General features: G+C 39.2%; 1 protein-coding gene across 3 annotated transcripts; it reads right to left on the bottom strand.

Annotated features, from left to right (window-relative positions):
• Positions 1–5: 5 nt before the first annotated feature.
• Positions 6–25,129, bottom strand: fam91a1 (family with sequence similarity 91 member A1). 3 transcript variants are annotated; one of them, XM_062436219.1, is made up of 24 exons: positions 24,879–25,129; positions 23,391–23,475; positions 21,693–21,844; positions 20,078–20,135; positions 17,766–17,833; positions 17,298–17,411; positions 16,713–16,803; positions 15,427–15,489; positions 14,921–15,027; positions 14,738–14,776; positions 12,545–12,657; positions 11,858–11,967; positions 11,368–11,480; positions 11,139–11,225; positions 10,897–11,026; positions 9,031–9,179; positions 8,178–8,312; positions 7,071–7,184; positions 6,842–6,914; positions 5,234–5,380; positions 4,656–4,757; positions 4,368–4,491; positions 4,197–4,266; positions 6–2,430 (listed from the first exon to the last, which is right to left on the bottom strand). In XM_062436219.1, the coding sequence occupies exons 1-24, from the start codon at positions 24,948–24,950 to the stop codon at positions 2,245–2,247; spliced, it is 2,502 nt and encodes an 833-aa protein (XP_062292203.1). In that variant the 5' UTR covers positions 24,951–25,129; the 3' UTR covers positions 6–2,244. The 3 variants fall into 3 exon arrangements, with proteins under 3 accessions (XP_062292203.1, XP_062292204.1, XP_062292205.1); XM_062436220.1 differs by having other exon boundaries at positions 11,368–11,477; XM_062436221.1 differs by lacking the exons at positions 20,078–20,135; positions 21,693–21,844; positions 23,391–23,475; positions 24,879–25,129 and adding an exon at positions 18,087–18,101.
• Between the last annotated feature and the right edge of the window lie 2,864 nt (positions 25,130–27,993).

Raw genomic sequence — 27,993 nt, 5'->3', positions numbered from 1 at the left:
TTACATATTTATTTATATTTTCATATACTTTTTACATATTTATTTGTAATAATAACATGTATCTGGAGCAGAATGGAGGGAGGAAGGAGAAAGGGCATGTTGAAGGAATGTCACTTTCTTCTTTTTTGTTTATCCCATTTAATTACAAGAGCATCATTATTAACTCAAGTCAATGATATTCACAGTCCCATTAAACAAGCTACAACAAAGATTTCCTAAAATATAGGCTGACATATAAAACTAGCATTTTTTAAACACTGTGGTGTGGTTGTATACCCGGAGGAGGATGGAGGATATCTGGGATGTCCAAGTACTGCAACTACAGTAAAGATAACAGACAGGCAGGTTTAAGGGGACTCTATAGTGAAAAGTAGGCGTGTAAGGAAACACACCAAGTGTGAGGTGTACAATACGCACACATACACAACATACACACAACAGTTTCTACACAGTCATCATGCTTCAAACGGGACCTCATGTTAGTTAGTTGTTTTTTTTTCTAGATCAGCATCACGTTATTAGAAACAAAAACCACAAGTGGGTCAAAAACTGCAGAAGGCAGATTCCTTCCAAAAAACAAGACGAGGAAGAAACTCAACTAAATGGGTTACCATTCTAAATGTAATAAAACATACTCTATATTCTCGGAGCCTTGCTAAAAATTCATGACAGACTTCAGATACTTTTTGGGCCATCGCATCTCTCTGAGACGCTGGGCATAGCATTAGCATTTCTATCCCATGGGTCTGTGACAGCCTTTATAGCGAAGATGCCTAGTCCTCTCTAGACTACAAACCCCATTTTTCAAAACATGGTGTAAACAGAATCCCTTGGAGAGTGTTGTGGGTCGGCCAAGAGTGCACTGCACTGAACTGGAGTGGATCCAGGGAGAGATACTGGCAGACAACAGGGCCGGGTCACACACACACAGACCTGACTGTTCCCAATCTACTCTAAATCTACTCTAAATTAGATTGTTATTTTGTGTAATTCTTGAGAAGGGTGATAAGTGATAGTTTGTGACCCAGTGTTGCTGATTTCAATGGTTATGTACAGGCAATCAAATGCACATAAATCATTTGTTAAATCTAAAAAAAAGAGACTAGAAAAGCAAAAACACCCAACAAAAGCAAATCAAATCCAGAGATTCGATCCAAGACCTGGTGGTTTCTGATTGGCTGATAGTAATAAGGCAGCAAAATAAAAAAAAAGGCAGTAAAACAGAAGTTTAAAAAAAAAAAGTTATTATACAGGGAAAATGGTCTTTGGTGCTCTCTTGTACTGAGAAAGAATGTTTTGCAGAAAAAAAGATTTAAAAAAACAGCAGATTATCTGATGCCCTGTCAACTTCTAACTTTACAAGAGGAAACACTTCTTTGTGTTAAACATGAGCTCTAAAATTGTGTGCACACACTACATGAAAGGTGAAATGTTTTTGAAGAAAAAAAAGAAATAAAAGAATTACATGACATTACTTCATCCACAGGAAATCCTGCACAGTGCAAATAATAAATGCCCCCCCAATATCGATTATAAGTAAAGAGGAAAAGTATTTCTATTTTGTGCAACAGTATCATCAGATCACTTAACATGAAACAACACAAGGAGGCAGCGGGGTCTGTATCTGAACTCAGATGTGACCGGGTAAATCCTTGTCCTACAATATGTATTATGTCAAATGATTTCCGAAGAAGTCTGTTCAACACTTTGTTTATTTTGTGGGTCATTTTTAAAACATCTATACATTATTAACCACTTCACACTCCACTCTCAAGGATCACAAAAACATCCATTGACTGAAGGGTAGGGGGGCTAGTCACTGGAGAACAGCGCTTGGGTTTCCAGTTACATGGCTTTCCTGATTATATGCTGTTTACCTGCATCATAGTTATATACTGTGATAATAGCACCACTCCAACAGATAACACTGCCTTGTTACGAATACCAGGAACCACAAAGGGGGACAGCGAAGGGGATCTGTATTAGTGTTGGCAAAACTGTCAGAAAGATGGTTCCTCATACAGGAGATAAATTGCTTTGTGGCTTTTATTTTGCCATGGCTGCATACTGATGGACAGGGGCTTATGAATGAGTGCATTTCCTTGTGACCAGATGTGAAGACACAGGGTTGAACCTCCAATAAGAATTTCCTCAGTGACACTGTGAGAGTTGGGTGGGCCTTTTCAAAGAGATTTTGATCAGCCTTTTTTCTTGTGATCAAATCTGGACGTTTCGGGAAGTGGTTTATGTGGGCTGGTCCTTCTGCAGGGCTGAGATGTCCAGAGGAGGAGGGGCCCGCCCACTCCACTCTTTCAGCTGTCCGTCCTTGAAGAGGAGATTGAGGGCGGGCAGGGGGACGCCAGACTCTGCCGGGGGCTGACTGAGAGGGTTTGACACACCGCTGTCCAGGTCGGAGGGCTGAATGCCGTCCTGCCAACACAGGGCAAAGTTCGCAGATCAGGATACCAGGTATAGAACAGGAACAGATGATATGTGGGACAAGGATACATTTCTCCAGGACATAAAAAGTAGGGAGGGGCTGAGCAGAATTGTTCCTGTCTGATTTACAGCCTGCATGTGGAATATTTATAAAATGTCCATCCCTTCCAAACACTAAATCATGTTGCTGAAAATGTGTATATAAATGTGCAGGATCAGTGTTTAGTTATAGTTTATCTACAGAAAATCAGCTGCTCTGTGACAGGATGTTCAAAACTAAAACTATGTGTTCACCATGCCTTTCTCCATAGTATATTTTTATCTTCCATTTCATTTTCTGCTTCACGTTATCTTGATTTTTTTATCTCTCTTCACCCTCACACACATCCACACATTCTGACAGTCTGTCAGTACTCAGGTAAAGGAAAAACATGCAGGAAAAAACAGATTTTTTTTTAAAACTCAAAGCAGATCTCAGTCTTGTTACACTCAGATTAGATATGATAATTGTGCTGCATTTTTGTCTTGTTTTGTTTGATTCATCTCACGTCTTTTTTTACTTTTCCTTTCTCATGACTTTCAGAACACTGAACATGCAGAACCTGTACAAAAACACTACTTTATGTTTGATATGTTAATGTTTTGTCTTTCATATCTCAATAACATAAAATAATAAACTACAGTTGCTATATCTATCAACGACTAAAGGTCTATTCTTAAACTGGCTTTGGGTCATCATCACATGATCACAGTATACAAGTTAGTTGCCTACAAAATAATAATTAACTAATGCAAGGTGCAAGAATATAATTCAAACAGGATGAGGTTTGATGATGTGGCTACCGAGAGCAGTCATGATCCCTGAAAGTTGTGTTAAAGGGCCAGTATGTAGAATTTAGTGGTATCTAGTGGTGAGATTGCAGATTGCAACCAGCTGAATACTCCTCACTACCGCTCCCCATTCAAACATGTAAGAGAAATTACAGTGGCCCTGAAGCTTGTGAAAAATGTGAAAGGCCCCCTTTAAAAACAGTGTTTGATTTTGCCCATTCTGGGCTACTGTAGAAACATGGACGTGCAACATGGCAGGCTCCATGGAAGAGGGTTAGGGTTAGGGTTATGTGGATATAAAGGGCTCATTCTAAGGTAATGAAAACACAATGATTCTTAGTTTCAGGTGATAAAACACTAATTAACATACTTATGAATATTAAACTCCACTTCTGCCAAGTCCATTCCACGAGATGCCACTAAATTCTACACGCTGCACCATTATCCATTATCTCACAGCAATGACATTATCTCGTCGTCTCACACTAAAATAAATTACAATTTAGTGGTGCTCATATTTAGCTTTGCTTGTTATACTAAACAAAAGAGATCATTATATTGCTTTTCTTTTAGGTATAAAGAAATCTTTTCTCAAGATCATAGTGTAAATATCTTGCTATATTGTTATCAATAACTACTGCTTTTTCCCCACACTGTACTTGACTTTGTAACTAAATAGAATAAATACTGGTACTGGTCATAATACTGGTCATGAGTTGGTTCACATCACTGCTGTATTTAAAATAGATTAAACCAACCTCTATTAAATTAACTTAAATATGATTATTCAACTTATTTTTGATTACTTACAACAATTTTATTCTGTAAATTAAATCAGACTATTAATATTTTCACTGTCTATTTTTATTTCTTTTCTGTGAATATTCTCGAGTAGCAACCTGCAAAATACAGATAAGTGTTTTTACCTGGAATGACTGAACGAAGCTCAACACCTTCAGCGATAGCTTTCGGCTTGAGTGAAGTAGCTCTTGAAGGCTGAAAAGACATGAAAGCTTAACTCTGGCTGCACCGAAACACCCATCTTTACACTTCTCAGTGTTTTAAACAAAAGTGAATTCTGGGTGGTTTCCTTTTACCTCTCGTTGCTGCACAGTTTGTGCGAGGCAATCTTCCGACACACTTTGCGGTTGAGCTCGGAGCTGAAGAGGGGCATGCCGAAGCACAGTTCAAGAGGGACCCACTCATCTTCGGTTGACAGAGCTGAAAGACAAGGATTGTGAAAGGAGTGAATGGGACATGGGACCTTTGGCACACTTAACTCACCTCTCTGCCGACACTTCAAACTCTTAAACGTCTGACTAAGTGAAGTTACCTGAAGATATTCTAAAAAACAGGAAATAAATAAACCAAAAAAGGAGGCCTACTGTCCGTCTTTCCTTTGCTCTCTCCATTGTTCTCATCTGTTACAAGCTCAAAGGACTCAGTGCTGCCATTGGTGTCCAGGCCTCCACCTAGATGGGTGTCTCCTTGAAAAAGAGCGACAAATCTCCATCAGCATTAAGCCACAGAAAGGTTGTTTCTGGGAACTGGTCAGTTACATTACAGCTTGAACAACCTTCAGTTAAGAAGCTTCATTAAAAAGCACAACTTTTAAAATCATTTCTGTTTTGCTGTCTGTTAAAATAAAATAAACTGCACTTTTATTTGAATAAATGTTAAACAAAAACTGACTGACTGATCACATCAGTATGGGGAAATCTCGAGGTAAAGGCTAAGAATGTTCGATCAGCGTCCATTAGCAAAGGCTATCACAATAAGGGACACAATTATGCAGACAAACAGCATAATTAAAGTGGACTGTGAGCAATCTTTATCTAATTTGCACCATCAGTGCCAATGGCCATGCTACTAATTCAACTATATGTCTTGTCTCTCAATGTGCACACATACGTCAGCATTGTGCACACACAGACACACATATTGTCAGAAGTTTTTGTGTTACCTCTGCACTCGGTGCTGTCACTACCCCGGCGACGGTGCCTGTTGTTGGAGTTGAGCATGGTGATGTAGCCACACTGGTGCTCCAGGTCCACCTGCTCTTTCAGCTTCTTCAGTGCTTTGTGCACACACATGTTGGAGTAGGAAAACTCTGCACAGGAAGTAGAAAGAGAGAAAATACAACCAATGGGCATGCAATCTTGAACTCCAGACTCACAGCGATGAATAGGAAACTACAGATAATCCTATTGAGACCACTGCATAAGATTCATGTGAAATCTGTTTCTTTAAATGATGTAAGAATCTGAAAGCAAGCGTATTAGGAGGATGGGACTTTAGTTTTACTTTTTAAAAAGGGAAACTTCTGTATGTTTTAACATGGATCCTATTTTCCCATCTTTTGTGTCTAAGTCACTAATTAGGAAACCAGTTTTTGAAATTGGTCCAGTACTAAGCAAGAACACTTCCTCTGGCAGCCATGAAATGGACTGCAATGTAATCCTCTGGGGCAATAGCGGCCCGTCAATGTATGTCAATGACAGAGTTGGAGAGAGGAGTGCTGGGAGGAGTTTGTTGTATTGGAATACAGAAAGTGTAACTTAGTGTTGTGTAATTAAAATTTTAATAAAAAGTCATGGTTGAATATTTAGCTAATTTCAACAAGTCAACTCTCACAAGCATTCAGAACGAGACTTCTCCTTGGGCGAGACAAAAAGACCGGATCAAGCAAAGGATAAAGAAAAACTTTTTATTTCTCTGTAGGGTCCTTCCATAATGTTGTCAGACACTTTAAGAACAGTCTGAGCCTGTCAGTGGTAAAAACAAGCACTTTTAGTGGATGGACATTGACGTGTTGCTATTGTTCCATCAGATTACATTGCAGCCCGTTTAACAAAGCTTTAGCTCAATACAGGACCAATTTCAAAAACTGTTGTCCCCATTAGTCATTTAGACACAAAGAGATGGGAAAATAGGATCCAGGTTGAAAAATACCAAACTTTCCTTTTGAGCTTGACACAGATTCAGAAAGAAAAGGCTTTGGAAGATTCTAATCATCTCCATAATGTTCGTTGAGTTAAAACCTTAAAGCCAAACTGAATATTTTAAGTCACCAGACAAAGGACCATAGCTTGGTGGAGGCGTTGGGAATATACTAATACTGATGTTACTGGTGTAAATTTAAAATGTTATCTGTTAATCCTGCTCTTTACACAATGGAAGTGCGCCCTGTACCTGTGAATCTTTGCTGAACACTCTCAGTGTGTAGTCAGAAAGTGAGAATCTGTGGTTTTTAGCCTTTTAGGGTTTGGGGGTTATTTATTTTTTTTATTTTAAGCGTACCTGATCAAACATACTATTGTGACTGAAGCTAAATCCGTCATTACTTTACTTTTAAATAAAAAAGTTTTGGCCTTTTATTGATTACCACTTCTCATTCTGTGAAAATTACACAAACATAATTAGTTTTCATGGAAATAAAAGAGCATTCCTCATTATGATTTTGTGACAACTATAATTTAACTCCAGGATTGTACTAAATAACTGAATTATTCTTCATTACAGGGTTGACATATCATGAACAAGTGTAACATATAGGCACACAACAACTTACCTCCCTTCAGATCCTCCTCATCAAAAGGGAAAGGGATGTGGACTGTTTCGCCATGGCCGTGCATACCATGACCCTGCGAGTTACAAACAGGTATATTTAATATCCACACAGTTAGATTTAATCGCTCATTCTGTGAATTACTGAAAATACAGAACATTAGAGTATGCAAATGTTCATTCTGAGATGACCTGATGCCCCTAATTAAAAAAAAAGCCCTGTGGCCATTTACCTGGATGAGCACAGCAGAGTGTGTGAGGGCATCATTGAGCATGGTCAGCACATTGGACGTGGGGACGACGCCGGGGTCATGACCCCAGGAGGTGATCAACAACCTGTCGTAGCCCTGAACAGAGAAAAAGAGAGGATTCTTCCAAAGCTGGTAATAGCATCAGAAACATCAGTAGTGTGCCCTAATGGTGCACAGCATAATGAGAGCAACAAACTGAATAATTCAGAACTTAATACGTTTTTTAAGTTTCGTAAGACTCTTTAAAATTTATTCAGGTATCTGACCTCAGTAATACTTTTTATATTAGAAATCATTAAATCTGGGAAATGAAAAATGATGTTGAAGGGGAGGAAACATCCATCGTCTATTCAAGTCCACATGTCAACTTGCCAACCTCCCACTATGCCAGTGATGAAAATAATTAAAATTCCTGCCTCGCACTGATTTCTTTTACATACTACAACTTTTGCAAGGCTCAGTCAGAACTTTAGATCTCAGTTTCTGAACTTGACATCTTAGTTTTCCTGGTTTAATTATAATTCTTAGCTGTGATAAGTAGTCTGTTTTTCACTACAGCTAGACTTACTGTGAAGAAAAACAAGAAGGTGAAAACATGTTACCAAAGAGTGACCCATTTACATGATATTACCTGTTGTCCCCTGAGAATGTATTGCATTAAGTACTCTTTTGTTACATATCTCACATTCCCAGGATATCTCTGAGATTCCAACACAACTTGGAGGCCGCAGAGGAGGAAAACGCAGGTGTGTGGTGAGCTACAATACAGCTGTGATTGTGATACATCAGGTGCATTTTTTTAAGAAACGAAGGTTGACAGGTACAAAGGAAGCAGCCTTGAATTCAGCTTACCTGGCCTCCCAATAGAAAAGCCAAGGTCAAAATTGAAAAAGGTATGTGTCAAAGACGAATGAGTAACCAATCACATCTTTGATCAGATGCAGACTTTTATTTTCCTTATCGTGTGTGTGTGTGGTTTTTCTTATCTGACTTCAAAGGGAGATTTATTTCTTTTATTTTTGTATCAGCATACATTGACGTATTCAGCGATGTACCTACAAACCTGATTAATTATTAATCCGGGCTAACCTGGAATATGTCCGGAAGTTTGCGGAGCCTGGAGCCTTTGGAGAGCAGCAGAGACGGCGGGCCTTGGCCGGTCACATGGTACAGGTACAGCTTGAACCAGATGGAGCTCACCTCGGGGATTGCCGGGCCAATGTGCTGCAGGGAGAAACAAACATGAACACATATAAACATACTTACATATACAGGAGCAGAAGTAATGCACAAACACATGCTCTTCTATCTCATTTCTCATGTAAGTATATATTTCAAATGAACAAAAAAGCAACATGAAGACAAGGATGAATAGCTGAGTCTGTGTTGTTCTTCTGTTTAAGAAGTAAACATTGAAGCTGCTATTAGAGGTGTGAGCAGAAAACAAAGAAACAATTCACTGAATTCCACTTGATCAATTCCCAGCAGTGTGAGAATAAACAGCAGCGTGAATGGCACAACAAGAGTTTAACTTCTTTCCCTCTGTCTTTTTGAGCTCAGCTAGAGAGCTGGACTGTGGCCAGGCAGAGGAATTACTCATGAGCCTCCCATTTCCCTTCCCTCCTCTTACTCTCTCCTAACACCCCCCTCTTTCTCTCTTTGTGTAGTCTTGTTGTTGGGGGCAACTGCAGGCTGAGTGCTCACAAAGCATACACACACAGTCACAAATAACCCTGGGCACACAAGTGTGTACACACAGCGAGAGGGCACACACAACCAAACAGTGCACACACACACACACACACACACACAAATGCATGAACTGCCAACTAAAATCCAAACATACAGAGTGCTCATACATCCTAACACACACACATCTGATCCAACATCCCGACATGACACATAATATCCCCTCTGCTCTCTCTCCCTCCAGACATCATACCTGAGGCGTGCAGCTGCTGATGGGTCTGATCTCGTTGCTGAGCGGCGCCATCGAGACCAGCAGCTTATAGTTCTTGTTGAGGACACGGCTGCAGGTGGCCTGATCCAGACCCAGCAGGCTCTCACAGCGCAGCATGTCCAGCGGGAAACCTATAGGAGGGAAAAAACAGAGGACACAGAAAGAGAGTGTTGGTGTAAAAAAAAAAAAGGTTAGGAAATAAATGCAAGCGTTAATATGTATGTATATAGTTTGTGTGCCTTTTGCGATGTGCCAGAAGTGCATGAAAGGATGCAGAGGAGGAAGGACAGATAAAGATTCTGTGAGGTGACAAGTGTAGATGCAACAGAGAGATACTTTGTTGAGGAGCAATGGATCACATCATGAAAGTTCAGCACAGTCTCTTTCTTGATGTGAAGACAAGCATTCCCTCCAAAGTGAGATCGTATCAGAAGTGTCAACTTGGCACTCTTGGATTTAACAGACACCTCCTGCCTCTAAGGTATGAATCTGAAAGGTGTTCATGAGCTACTGATAATTACAAGATAAATCATTACCAGCTAAGAGGTTTACAGATGAATCTCAATAGTAAAGACTTGACAGAGTCAAAAGGGGAAAGGAACTGATATTTATTCACAACATATAGGAATAATGGCATTCAACAGCTGATTCAACCGCACAGAGTGCTGTTTCATGTTATCTAAATCATCTTATAGTTGCATATATGCTCCCTGATGACAAAAGGCATTTCAGTATCGGCCTTTGTGATGGACATTTTCAATTACTCATTCATGTGACACATCGTAGAAAAGAAGAATCTGGTCTGTTAAAAGTTTACAAATGTACATTCATTAGGAATATACATTTTCATTTCTCCTTCAGTGAATAATTATCAGGATCATCATTAGACTCTTGTATCAATTGGGGCTTAGTGACGCTTTAGCCAGCAGGCTCTCAGCACCCAGCAGACGCCAGGAGCAGCAGCTGAGGAGGACTGAGAGATAAGACAATCAGAAGCGAGGCACCAAACCAAACCAAACAAGCAGCATCTGGTGGCACAATGGCAGCTACACAGTAACTCAGACACTTATTTTGTCATCACTGAAGGACTTTACTCTCTGCTGCTCCCTCAGGACAATAAAGCTTTACTCTGGATGTATAGTGTAGAGAAACTATCCAGACACAGGTGAGAGGCTAAACAGACACTTCACATGAAAATAATACAGAAATGCTTCACTGCTTGTTGATTTTCCAAGATCAGTTACAGTTTAAGACTTGAATCATTTAGATTATTTGTTGGCTGGAATTTACAGATCATCTTCTGGCAATGACACCTCACAGTATATTTCCCGTAATAAGAGAGTGAGTTAAAAAAAGAGTAAAAGAGTCTATTTTTTTCTTTTTTTGTTGTTGCTAAATTTAACAAACAATGTTAAATGTCAGTATTACCTTGACAACTACCTGTACAATTAACATACTTTATGATTAAAGTCATTCCACACAAGCAGGGTGTGTGTGTGTGTGTGTGTGTGTGTGTGTGTGTGTGTGTGTGTGTGTGTGTGTGTGTGTGTGTGTGTGTGTGTGTGTGTGTGTGTGTAGTTTTGATAGTGCTTTTGACACCACCTGTCAGGAGAAAACCTACTGCAAAAAACAGGCACAGTGTTTCTTTTTTGTTAGCGTGTTGTTGTTGTTGTTAAGGAGCTGGGGAAACCAAAATCAACATTCATAAATCCAGATTGTGTACTAAAATCAAATCTGCTCTGCAAAGTGGCCTATTTAACACAAGTATGACTTGTAAAGGACTATGACACCTCTGGGTGTTGTTGTATTCACCCATAATTGAGAAAGAGTGTGTAACTGTGTAGTAACCTATATTTGGGATATCAGGTCCCTGGTCCTGAGTGAGTTCTTTGTTGTAGCGCAGGAAGAGGATGGTATTTTTCAGGGTCAGAGCGTGGTCAAAGTATCGCTGAGCCTCTCCCTCTGCTGTGCTTTCTACCTGGAGGACAAAGGAACAAGGAAACAAGTTAAAACAAAGTTTACATTTGTACTCTATAAGCTATAGATCATTTACTAATTAACTTATTGTTTTCTTTCCATTGCTCGCTTACCTTTTCCAACTCAGCCAGGAAGCTGTCCAGAGTCTCGTCAGACAGCTTACCCACCTCAAACATGGTCACTGCATGACTCTTCAAGTTCTAATAGGAAGACAAAGAGACAGAAGAACTGAGTTAATGTCAATTATCAATTATCATTGTAATTAAAATAACTACGTTTCTGTATGGCATTTAATATACTAAGAATGTGTGTTTGTCTTTTTGTATGTTTTCAATCACTAACCGGAGACAGGTTGCCCATCATGAGGAAAGCTGTGAGTGTGGAGTCAAAGAGGAAGGCGATCCTCTTGGTGGGTGCGACCGGGATGCTCAGGCTGCTGACGCTGGCTGTGTCTGCTGCATATACAGAAAGGCAAACACATATCGACGTCTCTTCACATTAAACAACACTATCAAACTGTGTAATATGGTTGATGAACAGTCACTTTGATTGTTAGTCATGAGCAACCCTACAGTGCAGACTTAACAAGCATAACAAATGTAAAATTACACCAACAACCGTTTTAGACGAACACCTATTAATGTGAGAATGACTTTCAGAAGCATGGCTGAGCTTTCTTAGGGATTAATTAGCACTGCCGTTTCAAAACTCTAGAAGTAATATTCAGAAAGTGCTTGGTGTGCACTGTGCATACATGAGTACGTGTATTTATGTACATGCATAGCAGAAAATGTTTGTGTTTGTGTGTCTTGAGTCCAGCCAACAACCAGACCTTGGTCTTCCAGACTGGTGGTGTCAGTGTCGGTGGCTGAGGAGCCTCCCTCCATGACAGGACTGCCCTGCTCCCAGGACAGCAGCATCTTCTGAGGGTCCATGGTACTCCTAACACAGAAAAAAAGTAAATCAAACACTCAGACCAAGTATTTACTTTATTTATAAGGGAGCATGTTCAATTTTAAATATAAGTGTTATAATTTGACACATTGTACCAGTTAGCTTAAAGCTAGTTTTCATCTGCAGTCTCTTGGCAGTTGAGTGCTTCATTAAAGCTCTGATGCTGAACTAATTCAAAATGTTAAACATTTAGAGGATTTTAATTTTCCTAAAGGAGAATGAAGGATTTACAAGATTGATGTAGTTGGACGAGTGAATTTTTGATCCCCCCACCTCAATTTTCCTTGTCCACATGAGACAGTAAATATCCTCACATACTTTAAGAACAAGTTTAACATTTTGCTTCTTTCATTGTAATTAAAAAACAAGCTGGTCTCCTATCTCTACATTTTGTTTAAAAAAAAAATTCAAATTCAAAAAACATCCATGATCTTGCAAATGAAAATGCAATGAATTCCACTTATGGGATTCCAACGGATAAAAAGATTGTGTCGTACTGTTACTGTTTGATTTGTTCTGTGGAATAAAAGGATGAATAGATGCACAATGGTCAGCCTCTACATACTTGAGTCTGTTGACAGACGGGGCGTTTTTCCAGGTAGGATGGAGCTGCTCTGAGCTGAACACCTGTCCTTTCTTTACAGCAAAGCCGAGGCGACAGTACATGGACACTGCATTCTGAAACACAGTAGAAATACAGTCAACAGACCACACAGGACATGACTGACACCATTTGTCAGGTACTCAAGATACTCTTTTCATGTTACATCATCAAACTGTGAGGCTGATTGCATTCAAGCAATTAGAAACAATTTAACAGTGTTGTAGTTTACTAGTTTTGGTCCAGTTTCTTATTTTTCTACTTTCTACAGAGAGCCCTCCTGGCCTTTTAGTATTCAGCTGAGTTTTGAACACTGAACATTGACGGAGAGCAACAATGAGGTTGAAATAGCGAGAGCTTCCAGCAATTCAAACTAACGCATCATGTGACAGTCACTGGAGAAATTTGTAGCTTCAACTATACCTTTTTACATTGGATTTCTCCTGTAACATTGACTCAAAGTGGTGAGTCATTCAGAGGAGGTGACACCAAAACTGGTTTACTGTTGATGTTTTACAGAACTTCATTGCCACTATAGTGAAAATAACTCACATTAAAACTGTCTACCTTTAGTCAGACATCCACATGAATTAAAAATATAAATCACTAATACAAAAAAACATAAAACTAACGTAGTAGTGGCTCTTTTGTGACCGTTTCTAATATTTTTATTTTATTTAGCTACTGTTTTAAGGTTTCACACTACTCTGCACTCTATTATAAAATGGGGTTGACCATTTTAGTGCTAATAAGACAATATAATGGATGGATAAATATTGCTACAATTTGAACAAAGTTTAATTTACGTGATCTGAAGCCAAATTTTGACTTGTTTCACTGGATACAAGGAGCCAGCTGCAGTTTCACAAATTTTATTCATCAATGTCCGTTTTTGAGAGTCAAAATACTGTTTTGGATAATGTACTTTCCACTTTGTACTTGGCACTTTACATACAGCTGGCTTTTTCATTATTTCTTTTAAGTATACAGGCATCAACTTGCTGTAAAATCTTTTATTCAGACTCAACAGGCCACCCTTGTCAAGTATGGTGGGCTTGATTGCGTTCTACACCTTAATGCCCTGGTGGTGCAAGCTGAGGTCAACTCTTAGCCATCCTCTTATCATGTCTAAAGAAGCATAGCAAAGTAATTTTTTTCAAGTGACCCAGGCCATGAGGTAGTCATTAAACGAGAGAACGTTAAACTCAAGTCACGATGGGGAACGTTGTGCACAAAGGAGGCCTCTCAGACATCTCAGTCATTTCTGAAGTTACAGGGTTTCTCCTGGAGAATTGCTGCCACTGCTGCCTTCAACCACTTCTCTTAAGTGCTGCTTTTCAATAGCAGGGATGAGATGAAACTGAGGGGCAGACGAGTTCAGATCCTCACACTGGAAGTCCTAACACTGAGAGGGAGTTTGGCTGTGTGTCTGATAGAGAGTGAATAGGAAACTGGGGGAAACTAGGTCAAACTCGCACCAATTCAAGTGGAATGGTCCTGCTCATCCTTCTGGTAGTGTCACGGAGCATGATGGATCAAATCAGAAACAATGTGTGTCTGTGTGTCACAGTCTACCTCTCAGGTGTGTGTCTGTACAAGTGATCCAGAAAGAAAAAAGACAAATTGTGCAGAAATACTCTCTCACCGATTTGCACTCGTCTGAACTGCATGAGACTGGAAAAAAAGACAGCAATGCCAATGTTCTGCTGTAATAAAATGATGTAATACATATTAAGCCGAATATCTAATTTAATGATGGCATACCTTTGGAAAGCAAATGCCTACTGCAAAAGAACAAGAAACAAATATCACTGAAAAATGGGTTTAATCTAAACATACCAGATTTGATGACGATCTAAATCTCATTATGGCTCCAAAACATCAATTAGCAAAAAATAAATACACTGCTCTCTTTATTTTTCTTTCAGTCTACACTCTGCTGCACTGTGGCCTTCAAGCACACAGAGAGGCAAAAGGTATTTCTGCAAATCTCTTCGAAAGTCACAGTGGAACCCATGAAAATAACCTCCTCATATGTCAGTGTCAGTTTTGAAAGTGGGGATCATACCTCCCAGATCTACCATTTTTCCATCCTCCTGTGAAACGCAGCAGTTTAGTATATAGGACTCTCACATTCTCCAGCAAGCGGGTACCCACCTTTACTAAGTCCAAGTCGATCTCCAACACGTTCGCCAGCTGAGAAGCGCAGGGGAAGGAAGGATCAGGAGAGAAAAAGAAAAAAAAATAGGGCTTGGTTGAAAAGTTGATCAATAAACACACACATATTTCAGTCAATGAGCACAGAAAGGGAGCACAGTGAAACACATTTTTAAAGCCTACCTCTGCTACGTTTGTCTGCTCATCAATGGACACAAAGATTTTGTAGAGAAGCGTTTCAAAGTAATCGCCCTGGACGCGGTTCATGACAAAGCCTTCCAGTGGGGGAACTGAAAGACACAAACAGTGACGAATAACTGTGCAAACAATTCCTGAGAGACTTTTTTACATTCTTTAACTTTGGTTCTGCTGCAGTACAACTGTGTCCTCTCACTTCTTTTTTTTTTTTTTTTTTTTTAAACACTTTATTTGTAATTTTCTGTTAACATATAAAACAATCATATTCTCTGTATTACTCACTTCTTTTAAAATATAATAATATTATATCAAGTCCACTTAGCCATAATATTAGCTTACGGTCTCACAGTTGTACACTGTAGCAGGAATGTTCACACACACACACACACACACACACACACACACACACACACACACACACACACACACACACACACACACACACACACACACACACACACACACACACACACACACACACACACACACACCTGAGATACAGCTGTCATCAGATATAGGCACATCCAAGTAGATGAAGCCCCGGTTGTACAAGCCTGGAGTGAAAGAACAAACATACAACAGCTTTCAACATAATTGTGCCTCTATTTATTCACATCTCTGTTGCCATGTTCAGAAAAACGATTTTTACCGTACAGATTATCCAATTATTGAACTACCTCTAACCAGGAAACAGTGCTATAAAATGTAATGCTAATACAATCTCATTTTAATAGCTACTTGTATTCAAATCACCCTGCGTCTCCTGTATTTAATTGTATTTGTTCCCACTCCAGTGGGCAGAGGTTCATCACTGTCAAACTGCGCAAACACAACCTCGGTCCCTTTGCTGCTTCTTTGAAATTCATACTGGTACACTGAAGATCTCATACTGCAACCTTAGCATCAGCCTTCATGTTTATATTTTAACTGAAAATGACTTTTGACCCTTGCTGGAATTTTCATAAAAGAAAACTATTTACATATTAGTGTGTTGTTTTTTTTCTTGTATTTGATCCCAAGTCAATATTTCACAAGGAGTGGAGCTTAAGTGGGTCACTCACAGATTCAACACAGAAATCCATCAGAGCTCCTCAATGTGATAAAATAAAACAATTTCCAAAATGCTGTTTTACAAGGACATTAAAGACAAAAGACAAAACAAAACATTTACATTAATGAGGGAGACAGACTATTACCATAGAAGCAACATTACATCTAACTACATTCTCAGTTGTAATTATGGAGTGGATATTAATTAAGGAAGGGAATTTGTTATATATTTTTTACTAGACTGAGGGTGAAAAAAGTGTTTTGCATCATTAGAAATAAAAAAGCAATAAACACAGGCTTCACATCCAAAATCGTCTCACAGGAGATTAGAAAGCAGACCTGAATATGGTTAACTTTTAAAAATATATAAGTACTATGTATAATGTAAGTATTTTGGCAGTTCGATTCATGGCTCCTCCACTCCACATGTTGATGTATCCTTGGGCTAGATACTTAACACTAAAAGTGCTCCTGTTGCTGTGTCAACAGTGAATGAATGTGTATGAATGGTTAGTTTCCTCCTGATAAGACTAGAAAAGCGCTATATAAGGACAGTGCCTTTACCATTTTAAGACATCTTGCATTATATGTGCTTAATATTAAAGGAATTAAAGATGTGTTATTAGGGTGATTAGCTAGCAGGATGAAAAAGTCATTTATCATTTTGAGTTTTAACATGTGTACATCTTTGTTTTCAATGGGAAGACATTCTGTGATAGCTACTCACTTAACACCACGTTATACTCCGTTGATCCAGCCAGCTGAGGACCAGAATCAATCATCTTATCGATGGATTTCTTCTCTGCTGGAGAACAGATCTGTAATTACATGCAGACACAGACAATATTAGAATATGCTTTTACATGTGAGTTTGTTACCATGAGTGTCAAAAAATCGCCTCCAGTGAACAACAGTGGTAGTGCAGTCTCCTGGAGGATGAATACATTTGCATATTATAACAGTTTGGATTCCTAGACTGATTATATTTATTCTGGTAGGTAGAAGAACTGTTGGGAACTTGGCAGGTATTTATTTTTAGTCAGATGAAATCTCCACATGCAGTGCAGGGGCGTGTGGGATAAATCGCTGTAGCTTGCTGGGTAACGAGGATGAATTTCAATGAAAGTTAGGACACAAATCATGCCAATAAACTTTAATTTTTTTAATTAAAGTGAACTATGATGGGTTTTGCATTATTATGCCAAGATGTTGTTTATTACTTGACTGTGTTGACAACACTCAATGGAATAAAGGGGAAGAAGTCTAATACTAATCAGAAAATAGGAAAAGACAAGAAGGACTCTGATCTCACCCTGATATCATCCTCAGTGATGTAGCCTGTCTGCGCCACCCACCAAGGCTCCACAGAGATCTCTACCGGCTTGGCAGGTAGCAGGTCCCGTGCTGATTTCCTACGGAAGAATTTCTGACAAAAAGAGACAATGATGGAAGCAATTAAGATGAGTTGGAGTCACTAAAATCACATGAGGAGCAAGTGCTGATATTGTCACGGTGAAGATAATTGGTGGAAAAACAATCTTCATGATTTTTACCTTGGGCATGCTACATATAATAGCTGCTGTTATTACATTTCTGAAGATGTGTGTCATATTCAGCGTGCAGTTGGTCATCTAATCACAGTACAATACAATACAATTCAACTTTTACATTAAATATCAGAGCTGCATCTAGACACCATGAATTCTCTGAGCCTTCTGAACTCTGCTTGCTACAAATGATTAAAATATTTTCAAAAAGTTAAAATAGAAACGTGTCTCACTTTGGAGGACCTGCACTGGTTCATCAGGTCGATGTACTGGTTTCTCCCAATGCCAAGCAGTCTCAGACCTGTCGGATGATGGGGAAAATTAGTAAGTAAGTAAAACTCAGTCATGCCTCAGTAAGCAGCCGTGAAGTTGTAATGGCACCACATTAACACTCCAGCAAATAAATCTGGCTGCAGTACAGCTGGAAAAGTGTGTCTGACATTTTTCGATTACAGTCTCTGAGGCTTTACAAAAAAAAAAAAAGGGAGAGAATTACAGCAAGAAGCAAAGTTTTGTTTTTCAGGATATTTCCAATAACCATACTGGAGAGATACCTTGGGGTATGAAGGAGATTTGCGAGCGGTAACAGTGACTCATCCAAACTCTGCAGTGGGAGTATGTCCACACAAATACCCACAAACCTGCTCTGAGATAATCCCCGACTGACTAACACACACACACACACACACACACACACACACACACACACACACACACACACACACACACACACACACACACACACACACACACACACACACACACACACACACACACACACACACACACACACACACACATACACATACACACACATTAAAGCACAACACAACATACATACATGGATTTCTGAAAATAACATGTATGCATTTCTAACTGCAATTATTCTATGTCACAGAAAATACTAGACTATATAGCAAGAAAATTTTATAATTAGTTTAGTGCTGACGTGTGCAAATTTTGGCTCTAAATCCACCTTGTCACCAGCCAAAGGTGCCCCTCCTCTAACTTGTTCTGCACAGGCCAGAAAGGGGCAGAGCAAAATGTGCTGGGATGGCTGCCAATGCAAGCAGTGACCAGTAAGGGATGTTCAGATTTCAGCCTCCTAACGCAGCAGAATGAAACACGCGTATCCTGCTGTTTGCACCGAGACACAGACACAACACACAACACCACGCCCACGTAAATCTCTCTCTCTCTCTCACACAAGCACACTCACTGCCTCTCTATCCACCCACTTCTGTATGACACACTTCCAAAAGTCCTCAGGGAGATCAGAGGAGAGAGGCCCCACCGTGCACGGCTCCCGACAGCCTGCTGGCAGCCTTCTGTCTCGACAGCATGAAGGTCCTGTACTGCCAGCACTCAGTCACTGACGGCCGGGCTAACGCTAAAGTATGTTTATGTCAGTTTCGCTTGACAGCAGAAAGTCAAACAACCCTTCCTATGCCCATCCACTTGACTTTCAGCTCTGACGCAATCTTAATTGGGTTTTGCAATAATTTCTGACGCAGCTCCTCAGGGCCAAAAGCGACCGTTTTTGAGAAGCAATTTTGATTCATCATGAGAAAAGGATTTATATCAGTCAACTCAATCCAAAAACCGAAGACATTTTTATTTTTATTAGTAATGAAAGTCAGTGGGTAAGAAAACTATTGCTACTGTAAGCCAATAGATCCGGGCAGGATTTGTTTGTAATTGTAAGGTGTGGTAGACTCCCTAAAAAAAAAACTCATACTTCAAGTATTTTGAAAATCAAATTACAGAAAGAAATCAAAAACACTTGGAAAAACAGATGCAGTTGTCAAGGAAACTGTATAAACAACAAGAGGTAGGCTACACCTGTCAACAGGCAGCCACTGGGATGTGAATTTTCATATTAAAAACAAAACAAACAAATAAACCATTTGGATTGACTTAACTCTTGTAAATGTGCTGTGTTATAAATGCAGTTTGACAAAAGCACATGGTATAAATGTATAAATTGAGTGTTTTTATTATCAATTATCTGCTAATTAATCATTTTGTCTAAAAAATGTAAGAACATAGTAAAAAGCCCAAGGTGACATCTTCAAATTGCTTGTTCTGTCCGACCAACAGTCTAAAACCAAAAGATATTCAGTTTAATTGGGAAGCTAAAACCAATGAATGTTTGGCATTTTTACAAGAAAAATATATGTATCAAACAGATGCAAATTAAATTTATGTCAATCAAATAATCTGTTAATGCTGTTTCAGATCTAGTTTCATTACAGGTTTAAAGTAAGACATAGTAATACACAGTAATAGTACTGTATGCACTATGAATAATACAGAAAAGGCAAATAATATTTTAGAATGATCTCATGACACTACTTCAAATCCCTGAGCTTGCTGGAAACTTTGCATCCTTTCATAGTACCTGATCTACCACCTGATACACTGACAGTAAAGAAGCGGGAAGACACACAGAGAGGAGTGGGAGGTACACAGAACCGTGTAAAGTCATCTCAACAGTATGTGAAAGAAGGCGGGGGGGTTGAAAAAAGGAAGAAAAAAAACTCACAGTCAGCAGCAGTGAAGTTGGGCAAGGAGTCATAACTCTTCTCACTGTTCATAATATCCTGGAGGTGCAAAAAAAGAAAGGAGAAAAGGAAAAGAAGAATTAAACTCATTTTTTCCTCTCTCCCCTCTTATGTCCCCTGCCTCTGATTAATAACAGGATTAACAGATCTGGGCGGCCATGCTAATTTCAACTCCCCATTTTCATTAAGTGCTTAAGAGGGATTATGAGAACATGACATAGCCGTCGGCAATTTAGTGTCCACAATTAAAGCTCAGGCAGGTTTAGCTTAGCATGCGTCAGAAAGTGGGTGAAGCCTTTTTTAAAGTATGAGCTAAAAACGAAAATGGCTCATCTTTACTCGTGTTTATGAGCCAACAAAGAACACTGGGCATATTGGTCACATCTGTTCAGATTGTGAAATATATCTGACAGCATTATGTAAAGAAATGTATATCTAATAAACTAAAAAAAATTTTTAAAGTACATTTTTCAGTAATCGCTGTAGATTATTTGTTAAATGAGACCTTTCAGGCCGCATGAACACATGGGCTCAGTGTTTGCAATCTAATTGAGACTGTCAGGAGTCAAGGAGAACCCGACTGGTTAACGTCTCTGACAGGCTGCTTCTCTGTGAGCCTGGCTGCTCCAGTCTCAAACACCAGAATGAGCTTTATCAGTGTGATCGAGCCGTCATGCAGACAAAGCCCAAACTGACTGGAGAGCAAACAGCACAGCTTTTCCCTGGGTGTGTTTGTCCTGGGATCAATCCTCAGTGCCTTCGTAAGCTGGTATATACAAGGCTTCACTGGACGCTGACTGACACCTAGTGCCTGACTGATGAAAAATCTATCAGCATGGAAAACATATTACAACACAATCTACTTCTAAACTGCAGAGTAGGTTAAAGATTCCCCTACATATTTCTTAAAAATCAAGTACACCATTTCTCTAAGTACATTTTTAAGTGCATGACTCATTCATGGTTGCTAATGACATACACATTCCTCCTCTATATAAATGCTCATTGTACAATAATTAACACAAAAGAAAAAGCTTTCAGTAGATCTATTCAGGTCTACCATAAAAGATGGTATGCTGCCATTTTCCAAGTGACAAAGAACACATTACACATGACAACAGGGAGTTATAAGAAGCTCAGATCTTATTATTGTTTCCGACAAAACCTGGTTTCTTGGAATCCCTGTTTTGTCTGAAATTGCCGCTGTGGTTTCCAGGGATGCCAAAAATGTGGACATTGTTCAATTTAAATTAACAGAGAGTGGATGTTTCCAAACTAATTAAAGAATCGTTGCTGCTGCACAATAAGATTTCCTGCTCTGTGCCTTTGAGTTCACCCCGCAGAGCAGACGGAATTGTGAAATTGGTAGTATCTTGCGGTTCAGAAAAAGAAAAAGAAAAAAAATCAATGCGAGTCTTGAGAATCCGCCTGAGCTTTCACATGGTGCATGCAGAAAGCTGGTCAGGTGTTGTGAAAAGCTGCCTACCAATTTTATAATAACAGAACAGTAGTAAAATAAGTAGCTGAAGCTTAGCCCTTCCACATCAAACACTCATCTCTCCGCCTCTGTTCTGCAGTGCGGCACAAGTTGCTCACCTCCATGATTCCTATGTAATACGAGAACGGAGTCACTCGCAGCCCTTTGACCATGATGTCAGACAGGTGGTAGGGGTACAGCATCAGGTGCTCCCGGCTATACTTCAGCAGCTCCTCATAATACTTGCGCTCATCCTTCCTCACGTGGCGCACTGCTCGTAAAACACACACACACACACACACACACACACACACACACACACACACACACACACACACACACACACACACACACACACACACACACACACACACACACACACACACACACACACACACACACACACAGCAGTTAGGACACAGTCGATCTATACCGGATCAATCCAGGTTAAAAAATGAATATTGATCCCAAACAACCTCTAGAAGGTCACAAGGGAAATAATACAAGTTAAATTAAGTGTATATAATTACATGATTTTTAATGACATTACTTAATTGGTAATATAATCAGTTTCTTGATCATTGGAGACAAGCACACACAAAGCGTACCAAGAGGGGAAAGTAAGTATTTCTGTAATTTAACGTTTCTTTGTTGCCTGTCTGCTGAAGCAACAAACACATCTGGCTCATCTACAAACTTTACTAACTTATTCATGAGCCATAAAATGCAAAAGAGAGCAACACTTGTAGTATAAAGAACAACTTTATTGTTAGATCAATGCTTTTCAGCTTGAAGGCCAAAGCCAAAACATAGTAGCGTATAAACCAATAATAAATTCTTCAATATACTATGTGTTGCTGGAGTTTTGACCTCTTTAGACTTTTTTTTCCCCTTCTCCGTTCACCTTGGAAGTAGATGAAGTTGTGCCAGAAATTCCTAACCTGCTCGTGAGCCATAAAATGCAAAAGAATTTGTTCTTTTAAAAGGGGCCCTTTAATGATTTTACACAGTTCACGTATCGAAAGGAGACCTACTCAGCCAGGGAGAACTGCAGGTAATATCTTCTTCTTCTCTGGACAGGACTTTCTAGAGTCTTTGAGAAAATACTGGTAGCTGTGACATCGAGGTTATATCAACTTGGGCTTGGACACAACAATTTACTGCTGCGTTGAGGAAGTTGCAATTGCTGTTTACCAGGAAGGGAGGATCTAATGCCATGTTTATGCATATTGAAGGTACCGCAAGTACCAGTTTCCAACCAGCATAATACACTGATGTCAAAGGTGTAACTAGAAACTGGGGAATTTTTTTGAAACTCCTATACATCCGACTTACATTGCTTACAATTACAGAAGTGCCTGAAAAATCAAATAAACATGGATGCATCACATCAGCCAATGTCCATCATTCAAGGAAAATCACCAAATGAATCCGCATTGTGTTATATTGTTAATTGCACAGTACTTTTAACCTTCACAAAACATACATCAAATGATGTAAACACACACATTAATCTACCATCCAGTCCATATGACATGAATGAGGTATAATAAAAGATGTTACTAAGTTGCATTGTGGGAAATGTAGGATCCAGAATTTTTGCAGCTTCACCCATCCTTGACACTAAAAGACAGAATATCTCCTGCACAGATTTTAACCATTCTTTTTTTTATGAATATCTTGCAAGTTTATACAATACTAAAACAGACATGCAATACTAAAATGCTAATGTAACCCTTTAATGTCATACTTAAGCATGATGTGTCCACAGCACAAGGTGTACATTTGGCACAGCTGTGAGGGACAAGCTTGCTCACCTAGGTTATTGCGGAATCGCAGCTGGTTGCGGATGCTGTAGAGCAGTACATGTTTCTCATATTCGCGTTGAGAGTTCCCCAAACTCTGCAGAGGAAAAACACAGCATGGGTGAGGAACAAATGTGAGGGCAGAAATAAGCACATTAACCCTCCTTTTCCTCCTAATGCCTGTGAAATGTGTACACTTTTTGTATGGTGGAATATTACATGGTCCCAGATTTAAATTTGGGATAATGCAACATATAAATGCAAATCTGAAACAATAAGGGACCAGTAGGTAAGGCTGGGTAGTAATTGATGTTATGCTTTAGTAATGCATAACTCACAATTCTCTCTGAAGGTGCCAATTCGATAGACTAAATCGCAGATCAGGTAACAGCCAGGAAGTGATCCACATTTAATTCAATTAAATGAACATCATTGTTTTTGCTCCCAGTTACATTCAGAGTTTTAGCACTACTGTCTACCTCTGGACTTATGTCAACTTTCATGTAAACTGTTCCAATAACTTGAAAAAATATTGATATCAGATTGATACTATGCATGGTAGCCACGTGCCTCAAAGTGCTTGGGGCACTCTTTCACACCATCAGGCATCAGACTGTACAACACCACAGCTCCCAATACCTCCCACTCCCAGTAAAAACACCGATGCTGTCCTTACTATGTTAATCCCAGGAACATTGCACACATGTATATAATCTGAGGAATGTCTGCATATTGCACATTTTTACATTGCAGATGCATTCACACAGAGATCGTTTACTGTATGTAGTATTTTATTTTATTTTATTTATCACTTTCACCCTTACGCTGCTGCTTTTTTGCACTGTGCTGCTGTATAAATTTTGAATTTCTCTCAAGGAGGATCAATAAAGATACATCTTATATCAGAATCAGTAAAAAGTTGAATCGGTGCATCTCCCATCTTTATAGTTTAATTAGTACAAACCAGTTGATGCAACTTGGAGCTTGCAGGGCCCCTGGAGGACTGGGGCCCCCTGAGTTTATATAACCCTGCTTTGGAGGACAGAACCCAGGGACAGATGCAACTCAAACTGCATGTATGTATGTGCAGGTAACCGCTATTATCGACTATTAATAGTATAACATCCTTCCTATTTTTCGACATTGCAAGTCCCCAAAACATAACCGTGCACACAGGTGTGATTGCAGCATCTGCAGGTGACACCCACATGCTATAATCATGTGGCGCCACCTATTAAACAACCTGTCAAGTGATGCCAGTGTTGCTCAGCAGAGGCAGCGGAGCTCCAGAGACTGCAATATAACGCTGGGTCAGTTATGGCTGAACAGTGAAACCTTCTGCAGAGGAAGGAGCGGGTAGTGCGACAATGCCAACCGCTGGAGAGAGAGGAGAGCACCGCGGTGACATTGACAGCTCCCCCTCCCTCTTTCGCCTCTCCCTCCGGGACACAGCGGGGCTCGCCTCTACCCCTGACCCGCGGTGTGGTTAAAGCACAGTACCTGTTTGACATTAGCTGGAAGCTTGGTCCACGGATAATTCTGCCTGATGTGAAACTCCACGTCCGTGTTCATCGCTAGCTGGCTGGCTAACAGCAGGCTCTAAGAGACGATCTGAAACGGGCTCACGGGAAAGTCCACGGTGACTTTACCCCCCCGACACCCAACAACCGAGCGAGGCTGCTCCCGGTTTGAAGATATGTTTTATCCGGTGATTATTTTCCTTTACAATAAACCTTCACTTCCTTGTTGTATTTTCGAAAGGGCTGTTCGTCACGCTCGTGGCCATATACGTCACTTCCTGTCGAGGCGTGACCGTCGCTGTGAATGGAGCTCGAGGAGCATAACACATACCTGTGTTATGTAACAAAAATCACTATTATTTTATATTATTTACTATTCATCTTATTTACTATTTATTTTTGTATTACACTTTTAATATATTGTATTACTTATTTATATTTATTTATTTGGCTTATATATTTATTTTGGTATTAATTTATTTATTTTTCTAAGGAAGACCTGTAGCCTAGTTAGTGAAATGTCGATAACAAAAGAAACCCAAACAAATAAAGAAAAGGAAACAAATAAAGAAAAGGAAACAAATAAAGAAAAGGAAACAAATAAAGAAAAGTGCAGGGGCGGATTTAGAAGTTGACTAGATTCAGGGCTAAACCCAGTGCACCCAGGGCTGTTTTTTTACATGTGCAGAATAGAATTTTACTGCATTGTATGACTGATGCAAACATTAGTAGTAGTAGTAGTGATTTATTTTGGTCCTTATTAACAATTTTCCAAAAACAATGCACATATAAATACATAAATAACAATAAGGAATTACATCAAAAGGAAAACAAAAAATATTACATTCATTTTTAATTTTACTCTGTAACGCTGCCTCAACTGAATGTCTTTAGAAGTTTTAAAACTGTTATAAACTCACTCAGATTCAGTCAGCAGCTGTCAGAAAAAATAACTTTTGTATCCAGTCCACTGAGTTCTTGTGGATGGAAGTGAACACAACTACTGTCATTTTTTCATGTAAAAAAGATTTCACATCTAAAATCCTGAGTTTTCAATGTTAGATTACAACTCTAAAATACAATTTAATAAAAGAGATACAAGAGTTCAGGTGTTGTTGGGATGAACACCCCCCAAGGCTAAAGATGACATGTTTGGCCCTACTAAAGAATAAAGTTGACATTACTCTATTATTTCTCTTATCAACAAATTACATTAAAAGACAAAAGCCAGTGATGCATTTGTCTGCTTTCCAACGTTACAGCTGAACTGTCTGTGACTCTCAACTCCAAGCCCATTCATTCTCACTAAAGACGCACATACACACTCGTTTGCCACTTTTGCCAAGTGACTGACATATTAACATAGCTTTCAGATGCCTCGGATGGATGAGAAGTTTTAATAGCAGACATCTCCAGTTGTTGCTCACTTTTCCTGATTGCCAAATCAAAGTTTCAGACTTTTATGACCCCTGACCTCATTTTAGAGGTCAGATCTTTTTTGCGTGAAGTAACCAGGTTGAGGAGCTGTAAGATAAATGCTGTTGAGTTACTTGAGGATAGATAAACCATGAATGGTGTCTGGTCATGCTGTTCACTGACATGTCTTTAACATGCATTCATACTGTATTAGAGCCTCTATAACACTAGGCCTCATGGTCAAAAATTATATTTAAAGAATTTAATCTGCTTTTGTTTTTTAGTTTAATTACACTAATAACTGTTGGGCAAATAGCCAAAGTAAATAACACTTTCTTTTCAAAATGCAATGAAAACTAAAATGTATCCACATGCACACATTACTGTTGTTCCTGAGCTCTGTTGGTGCATTTTAATAGTAGTCCCTAAAGTAGCCATGAGATTTTCTGCCACAGGAAAATCAATTTATCAAGAATATGGCGTTGTATGCTAGTAAGATGAAGTCGAACTGAAAAATCATAATCTCCTCTACCTACATCTTTTTCGAAAAAGTGCTCCTTGTCAGATTTTTTTAGCTTGGTTGTTTAAGGAGTCTAAAGTGCACGCTATGACCTATGAGGCTGTGACTTAGTAACTGCTAACAGAGTGTAGGATTTCACCATGTGACAAAGTCCACCAATCCTGCGTGTGCTTGCATGTTATGATGTCTTACTCGCTGACAGCTCACTTTCTTGTAGCTATGTCATTCAATCTGTCCACATGTAACTCCAGTTCCTTGTCATATGCCACTAAACAAACATGACAATAACTCATGTCGCTGCCCCAGGAGCTGCACGGAAGAAGAAGAAGAAGAAGAAGAAGAAGAAGAAGAAGAAGAAGAAGAAGAAGAAGAAGAAGAAGAAGAAGAAGAAGGATAGGTTACAGATGGCCTTATCTGTAACCTATCCTTCTTCTTCTTCTTCTTTGTGAGATATAGAAATGACAACTTGAGAGATTGTGAGGAAAAGGCTTCATATCTCTCTCTCTCTCTCTCTCTCTCTCTCTCTCTCTCTCTCTCTCTCTCTCTCTCTCTCTCTCTCTTTCTCTCTCTCTCTCTCTCTCTCTCTCTCTCTCTCCCCCTCTCTAGAAAATCTTTGTGGAAACATGGGGTTATCACATAAAAGGAGAATATATTTCATTATTCTTTTAATCTTTATCCTCAGTGACTTCAAATAATGTTACAGGAGATTCTGTCAAGATTCATTCTTATCTTTCAGCAAGGTATGAGAGAGCTCATCTACTGCTTGTTCCTTTACAGTATATCACTGTTTCCCAACTTTTTGGGCTTGTGACCACTTAAAATGAAGCAGTGTCTATGTTTGACCCCAAATATGGGCAGTTTTTCTTGTCAGATTGTTTAATTTTTGCTCTCCGAATAAGTGGAAGAATCTAATTTTTGACCAGAAAAAAGTAAAAAATGTAAAACAAAACAGCTAAAAACCTAACATTTTAGGGCTTCTTTGTATCTTTTTTAGTAACACTGTTAAGAATTTACATATCATGAAGTCATTTTCATCTATAATTAAATTTTAATGACCTATTTTTTTTTATGACAAGTGAAGAAACAGGTACAGTGAGTCATGAAATGTGTCAGTCTTGTACGAGAAAGAAGGAATGAAGAATGAAGAAAAATAAAACTT

Source organism: Scomber scombrus, chromosome 16, assembly GCF_963691925.1.
Source record: "Scomber scombrus chromosome 16, fScoSco1.1, whole genome shotgun sequence".
NCBI lineage: Eukaryota > Metazoa > Chordata > Actinopteri > Scombriformes > Scombridae > Scomber > Scomber scombrus.
The sequence above is the reverse complement of the archived record's forward strand: the minus strand, read 5'-3'. Positions and strand labels throughout refer to the sequence as shown.